The 8160-nt window shown below is 48.2% G+C and overlaps 1 protein-coding gene across 1 annotated transcript in view; it reads left to right on the top strand.

The window, feature by feature from the left end:
• LOC103369808 (UPF0606 protein KIAA1549L-like) overlaps positions 1 to 8160 on the top strand; it is a gene marked incomplete at its 3' end in the record, with an annotated part of 83074 nt that overhangs the window by 34295 nt on the left and 40619 nt on the right. Inside the window, exons 2-4 of the mRNA XM_008298624.1 lie at positions 694 to 1314; positions 5351 to 6214; positions 7973 to 8088. Coding sequence (XP_008296846.1) covers positions 694 to 1314; positions 5351 to 6214; positions 7973 to 8088 — 1601 coding nt within the window. The remainder of the gene's footprint in view (positions 1 to 693; positions 1315 to 5350; positions 6215 to 7972; positions 8089 to 8160) is intronic.

Here is an 8160-nt window from a genome sequence, read left to right as displayed (position 1 = left end):
AAAACTACAGCAAAATTAATTTTAAACCCACTCCAGGTGTCGCAATCTAAAGAATAAATGTGTTTTTAAAATAATTTTAGACAATTTCTGCGTCATTCTGAACAGTTTGGGTTCATTCTGGACCCCTTCAGGTGGACTTGGAGCGTTCTGACTTGCACTAGTTCTGGTTCTCCTCGGCGCCGGGCTCATCTGTGGCCTGAGGGGTTGTGTATGTTCTAGGAATACTAAATCCAGCGGCTAGCAGATCAGATTAGTATCTGTGAAATCACAGCTGATTAGGGTGTGTGTGTCCTAATTTATGCGCTCTGGAACATCTAAATTAATTCCCTATGCTTTATCCTCTAAAAACATAAGTGACCTACTTTAGACGTTATTACTGTTTTTTCCACAGTTTGAGTTTTTTTCTTTTTAATCCCTTCGGATGAGTGTGTGTGAGACACAGGAGGGGATATGAGGAAGCGCATACATGTGTGTGTTTGCAGAGGAGTGTGTAATTTCTCCAGAGCAGCTTTAAATCTCCTGGCGCTCGGACAGTTGCGACGGCGCTGTGATGATTTGCTGTGCGTGTGCATGAGCCAGTGTTTGTTGTGTGGCCTGTGGGAGCGATGAGTCAAACACTGCTGCTGCTGCTGCTGCCCACAACTCCTAATTAAACGCTGCTTCTTCTTTCTGCTTCTGTCCGTGTGTTCGCAGCAGCCGAGGGAGGTCATGATGAGGCGCTGAGGCCGGCTGACTCGCCCCCGGACCTCGCGGCGCCCTCCGACCTCTCGGCCTCCCCGCGGACCGGACACAGATCTGGGCCCGAGCACAAAGAGGACGTTCCCGCCGCCGCCTGGCCGGAGGGTAAAGTGTTCGCTGAGGCCAGGACGGCAGTTTGGACGGAAACGGAGGCAGGAGTGCGGGCCGGCAGGGTCTTTGCCGAGACGGGGATTATGGCGGGAACCGGCGCCTGGGCTGGCGCCGAATGGAGGCCGGTGGACTCGGAGGGGGGCGACCTGCCAAGCGTGCCCAGGGGCCCTGCGCCCTGGCTGGGGCCACAGAGGCTGCAGACGGCGGGCCAGAGAGAGCAGGCCACCTTCTCATCGGTGCTCAGCGTGCTGGCAGAGACGGCCGAGCTGCAGGCGCCGGCGGCGGGAAAACCTCTGGGGCTGCTGTCTAAAGCCGCCTGGGTGTCCAAGGCCTCGTCCTCCTCCACGACTAAAGCCCCCTCTTTGCCTTCGTCGTCCTCCTCCTCCTCCTCTCTAGACAGTCAGACTCCAGGCTCACACAACATGTCGCACAACTCCTCCGCCAGCGACAGCAGCACCAGTTTGGGTACGTCGGACTGCTGCTGTTTCTGTACATTCAGTCTTTTTGCAGTCGATCTACGTTTTTAATATTCAGTGTCGGCCAATCTGAGTCCAAATCCGATCCTAGATAACACACATGTCAAAGTACATCAAAGTTATTAAAATCAATACACTGTTAAATCAAATAGCTCCGCAGTGCATTAAGAGAGAAGCTGCATGTCGTCGTCCTGTTCTGTAGAAGTTCAGGAACTTTGGAGGACAAATGTTGGGGGGTAGGATGTACTGAGGCTCCACCAGATGGGGAAAACCTGTATGTCAGTAAATGTATCATAGACCAGCTGTAGTACCTGGTTGTTCCACCAGGTGGAGCCTCTTACTGTTTAATGAGACGGAGTTACAGGGATGTCTGCTGACTGACTCTAATGGTCCATAAAACAAGTGCATCTCCTTGTGGTAGCGTTGATAAACTCTGCAGCATCAAGGTGTAAAATGATGTCTACCTGCTGTCCACTTTAGCTAGCTACCTGACAATCATGCTAACAATGCTAAGTTTCAAATGCTAGCACAGCTTAGTGTCTGTAAGAGAGGGTTAGCGGGTGGATCCACAAGCTAGAAAACACGGTGAAAACCTGTATTCTTCACATGAAATCAGTAAATGTATTGTCGACCAGCTGTAGTACCTGGTTGTTCCACCAGGTGGAGCCTCTTACAGTTAAATGAGACGGAGTTACAGGTGTGTTTGCTGACCGACTCTAAGGGTCCGTAAAACAAGTGCACCTTTTTGTGGTAGCGTTGATAAACTCTGTGTCTATCTGCTGTCCAGTTTAGCTAGCTACCTGACAATCATGCTAGCAATGCTAAGCTAGGCGTTTCAAATGCTAGCACAGCTGCGTGTCTGTCAGAGACGGTTAGAGGGTGGATCCATGAGCTTCAAAACACGGTGAAAAGCTGTATTTTTCACATGAAGTCAGTAAATGTATCATAGATCAGCTGCAGTACCTGGTTGTTCCACCAGGTGGCGCATCTCACTGTTTAGAGACCAGAGGAGGCATCACTCAGACTACAGTTCATGGTGGCAGCAGAAAGCATTGTGGGAGTTTAGCAGCAACGGGACCATGACAGAGACTCTGAGGAGGTTCAGGACCTGGTTGTTGTATCTCGTTGGGTTCGTACCAGAGTCACCGCTGCAGTTTATATTATGTGTTTGAATACAGTTTGAACGTCGACTGTTCTCAGTTATCAGCTATCGATTGATATCGCTGCTATAAAGCATTAAAAATGTGCATCCCCAGCTCTCTCTGTACGACATCTGTGTGACAGCAGACGAAAACAGAACCTCCAGATCTTTAGTTCTGAATCCAACCTTCCTGACTGAACAAACCCTCCTTTAGCTGCGACGCTCAGCTTTGCCAGCTGCTGCACTGCAGACCTGTCACGCTTTGATTCCTCCACAAGCTCAGACGTTGTGCTCGGGGCTCTAAAGAGAGGTTGTCATTCTTGTTTTAACTTTTCCAAAACCAAAAACAAGAGAAGAGGTGTCAGAAACTGATTAAATGGTGTCTCTTTTATATCAGCACTAACAGAAGCTGTAAAACTTTGAAAGCTGCTTAATTATCTCACTCCTTACTGAGGTGATTCCAAAGCCAAGGAGCACGTTAGCTGCTAACACCACCACCATGATGGATGACCAAATAAACAGGCCTTTGTCTTGGAAAGATAAAAAGCTGTTAACGTAAATGAGGGGAATTTAAATCCTGAAACTCTAATTTTAAACCATCTAACGCAGGAACCTGAGTTTAAAGGATTTGAGTTAGATGTAGTTCTTTAAATCCTGGAACCATCCCTTAAAGGAACAAATGCTTTGAAGTGCTTCTGGCAGGAAACACGTTTTACTGTCGTAATAATACAGAAAGGAGAGAGAATTGGGTGTTCTAAGGCAATAAGTGCACGTTTCTTACGTTCCCTCATGGTGTTTGATTCGAGAAGCACAGGATGAGCTGCTTTATCCTTGAAGACGAGTTGACCTGGACAAAGTGTCGCCTCGACCCCGAGGTGGCCGGTTGGTGCCTGTGGGGCGTCGACACGTTTCGCGTTCAGCTCTTCTTCATGTGTCGGTAACAGCTGGGAAATGTCACGCTTGTTTTGCTTTGCTTTGGATGTGAAAACGTGTTAAAACTCCCCCAACGACGATCAGGTTTAAGAAGCAGGCTAGCTGGATGGTTGTGTTTCCAGCTACAACACCGATCAGGTAGAAGTTAATGTACGTCTCTGACAGCGAACTCTTATCTTTGTAAATTCCATGTGAGACCACAAACGTGTCACCACTTTGGATGTTTCCGTCCAATCCCAGTGATCAGGATAAAAACCAATCAAGGTGTTTATTAACGGAGCGATGTCGACACAAACCTGAGAACAGTCCGTATATAGAGCTCTGGTCAGAGGTCATGAACCTCCTCAGAGTCTCTGTCATGGTCCCGCTGCTACTGAACTCCCACAATGCTCTCTGCTGCCACCATGAGCTGTAGTCTGAGTGACGCCTCCTCTGGTCTCTAAACAATGAGAGGCTCCACCTGGTGGAACAGCCAGGTACTACAGCCGGTCCACGATACATTTACTGACTTCATGTAAGGAATACAGGTCGTCACCGTGTTTTGGGGATCCACTCGCTAACCCTCTCTCACAGACACTAAGCTGTGCTAGCATTTGACACTCCTAGCTTAGCATTGTTAGCATGATTGTCAGGTAGCTAGCCAAACTGGACAGTAGGTAGACATAATTTTACACCTTGATGCTGAAGAGTTCATCAACGTTACCACAAAGAGGTGCACTTGTTTTATGGACCCTTAGAGTCAGTCAGCAGACACACCTGTAACTCCGTCTCAATAAGCGGTAAGAGGCTCCACCTGGTGGAACAACCAGGTACTACAGCTGGTCTATGATACATTTACTGACTTCATGTAGAAATTCAGGTGTTCTCCATGTGTTGGAGCCTCAGTACATCCTGGAGGTTCGAAGAAGGTTCCTGAACATCTACAGAAGCCAAGGAAGCGTTTGGATGCAGAAAGGCATTTTTTTCTTCGTACTTTGCAGGGATTCAGATTTTCACAACTTTGATGGACTTGAATCGTGTGTTATCGAGGAAAACGGTCTCAGATCGGGACGTTGTATCAGCACATACTAAATTGTAAAAAAATGTTTATACGAAACATTCAGGTGATTAGCTTTATTTTTTTTACAACTTCGCATAACGAAATTTGTTCTTTTCATCATTAATTGTCACTGAAATGTAATTTGTCAGCAGTATGGCTTCATCATCCCGTCACCGTCATCCTCATCGTTTTGTCATCGTCTGTATCATGTCATCCTCGTCTTCTTCATCACCATCATCATCATCATCATCTCTGTCCTCCTCCATCATGTCTCATTCCACCACCTCCATGTCACACCAGCTACAAGGTAAATCCTCCACTTTAGTGTCGGACCAAAGAAACCACAAAACCTAATAATCCCAACATTTCCCGTCACGTCGATCCACATCACAAACACAGCGCTTGACGACCTCGGCTGCTGTGGGGAGGCTCAGATTGAATCTGCAGCTCGGTCTGAAGAGGATTGATCACCTCCCTCTTGTTTGCTTCAGCCTCCTCTACACTCTCCATCAATTTGCGTCTCCTATTAGCATGTAGATGGAACCTCTGGCATTAAAACGCCTCTCTGGTTTACACATTGGAATTGGATTTGTATTCGCTGTGCAGAGCTGAAAGTGATGCGCGCTCCATCTTGTGTAATTTCTGTTTGACAGGAACCTCCTCGTCCTCTGTGTTCATCAGTCATGAGAAAACTGACAATCGTAGTTTTGTCAGTTTGTTATGAACTTTGCAGCTGTTTCATTTTCACTTTCTTTTTATTTTGAGGCGTATATTTATAGTTCTGAGTGTTAAAATATGATTTTATTAGAAAATTGACTTGGCTACGAGCCCATTCCTTAAGACCAGGACTAAGATTAATGTCAGTAACGTCCTTGAATCTCCCTGATTCCTGACCGTCTCTTCTCCCTGCAGAGGAGTCGGTGAGCAGCCTGCCGGCCTGGGACCTCCCCACCGTCCCCGAGTCGCTGCTGTCCACGGTGGGCGACCACGACATCACGCTACCAGCCAACGTCACCAGCCCGTTCTCCACCCACCAGTGGAACACCACCATGCCGGTACGCACCAGAAACACCTCGCGGCTCACGACCGCACCGACCACCACGACCACCGTGGCGTCGCTGTCGCCGACCGCCACCTCGACGTTCTCCAGCACGGCGCCGCCGGAGCCCACCACGGCTTCGCCCGCCACGAGCCGGGACACTGTGACGAGCCCCCAGCTGACAACAGTAACCACGACGACGCCCGCGACGACCACTCCGACTGTGACCGAGGTCGCGACGCAGGCGCTGACCACTGGGGGCGCTGTGGCGCTACCGCCAAATACCACCGCTACGGCAACCACGCAGCAAACAACAAGCCTCAAACTCACCACGACAACCACAACTCAGCCTACAACCACCACTACAACCACACCCGCCCCGACTACCACCACCACCACCACTGTCCCCCCAACCACCACCACTACTACCACTGTCCCCCCAACCACCACCACTACCACCACTGTCCCCCCAACCACCACCACTACTACCACTACGACTACTACTACTACTACTCCTGCTCCCACTACTACCACTACTGCATCTACTACTACCACTACTACTGCTGCCACCACTACCACCACCACCACCACGACAACCAAGGCGCCTCCCACCACGGTGCTCGTCCCGGTCCAGACTACACCACCTCCAACCGTCGCCCAACAGACTCCGTCCAGTACCAGCGCAGAGGAGCTTCCTCTACCTTGCAACGTGACGGAGAAGTTCTGGGTCAGAACAGGTACGAGACTACAATCTGATCACTTTGAACACTTGGAGTAAGACATAACGATGATAGGGATGTCCTAATTAATTTTAAACTAATTGCTAACTTGACAGACATAAGCCCAATCTCCTGGACACCATTTGTCTTGAGCTGATGTTGGTGTTTTAGTCAGAACACATGATTTGGGCTGCAGAGGTTGCAAATTCAGTTTGTCTTTTGTACATGAACTCTGGCTGGAGGTCATTAAGTGTCACAGAGGTCTTTGTCATGGTGCCTTTGTGGCTATTTCCAACCACGGACACGTGACTTGATTGATTATAGTAACCAAGTCCTAGTGGTCTCCGAGTTGTGCTGAACACATGAGCTCTGGCTGGAGGTCATTAACTACCACAGAGATCTTTGTCATGGTTCTCGTTGCCAACTCAGGCTAGTTAGACCACCTGGTGGAACAACCAGGTACTACAGCTGGTCTAGGATACATTTTCTGGCATGCATGACCTTCGTCTTCTGCCGTATTGATTAATATATTATTATCGTGTATTATGTCGGTAAATGGTGTCCGATCGGGACTCTGTTCCAACAGATACTGAACATAAACCATTCTGGTCAGACTGGGGCCAAAACTCTTGATCTAGACATCCCTGTTCCTCAGAAATTACTAAAACTAATTTGTTGTTTTTTGACATTTGTGGGCGATAAATCACAGCCGTTTAATCTGCATGACTTTCTTTATGCTTGTGTGTTGTTGCTTTAAGCTGATTTAGGATTCTTCACATTGTGTCGCCAAGAGATTAAAGCATCTGCATCCAGGTGCAGGTTTAGTCTGTGAATAGTGCATCTGTTTTTATTTTTTAAATTCCAAATCTCATTAAAATGACGCAGATTCCATCAGGTGTAGATGTTTGCAGTGTGGAAAGCTTCAGTCGGGCGGATGTAGATCCTTCTCTGAGCGTTTTTACATTTTAGATCAACAGATGCCATAAATGATCCAAAAGAGCAGCATGTATTAAAACTGAACTAATATTCTGACATGTGTGGGAGCTGCAGGAAAGACAGTGAAGGCATCAGGGCGTTCTCATCAAGGACACTCTCCTGTTATTCCAGGCGCTACAAGCCCCTTTTTTCAAATTACACACAACATAATCAGTGTTATGTAAAGGCAGGCTTTAGCCACTGTTCTGGAAAAACGATCGCAAAGTAATGACGAGAACACATGAAATGACATTTCAGCAGGTCGGGCGCGATGTGTACCTGTTAGATGTAAATACATCAGCAGCAATTAATTAAAACCTCCGGCACAAGTCCTATAAAAAGATAAATAACAGTAGTAAGAATGAGATCGTAGCCTCTGATTGCAGAGCTGGAGTTGAGTTACTGCAGCTCTTAGTGTCGGTTGGCAGCGTTGTGCACAAACTCTGCTTTATGGAGTTGTGTGTGTGTTTGTGTGCATATAAAAGATCTGCTGCTGGAGCTGCAGCCCTCTAACAAGAGATCCGCGGTTGCTAACCAACGCTGCCTCGTTTTCATCCAGCGGAGGGTCACGGAGGCTGAGAGGAGCGAAGCAGCAAAGTTTAATACCAGAAAAACAATCTGCTTTCACCACGACAGGCCGTAAACATGTTCTAGTCGACGCCATGTGTCCCTGCTGAGGACCCGAGCTGCTCATCAGACGTGTTCTGATGGTGTGGACATGGCTGTAGCTCAGTGGTGACACGGTCCAGGTGAAGCTTGGTTCTGCTCAGTCACTTCAGCTCTGCATCATTTCTTCCACAGTTTTGTCCATTGAGCTGCGTCGGAACCGACTGGACCTGATCCTGAAGCAGAACCTCTCCAAAGGCCTGAGCCACGCGCTGCAGCGAGCTCTGAACGACTCCACCGCCTACGCACAGGTTAGTGCTCATAACGGGTTAACTACAGGCTAACTACCGGTCAGCAGCTAGTCAACACAGGGTTAAACGAAA

The sequence above is a fragment of the Stegastes partitus genome, unplaced genomic scaffold (assembly GCF_000690725.1).
Source record: "Stegastes partitus isolate 25-593 unplaced genomic scaffold, Stegastes_partitus-1.0.2 Scaffold1333, whole genome shotgun sequence".
Classification (NCBI taxonomy): domain Eukaryota; kingdom Metazoa; phylum Chordata; class Actinopteri; family Pomacentridae; genus Stegastes; species Stegastes partitus.
Note: the sequence above shows the minus strand (reverse complement) of the source record. Positions and strands in the feature narration are given on the sequence as shown.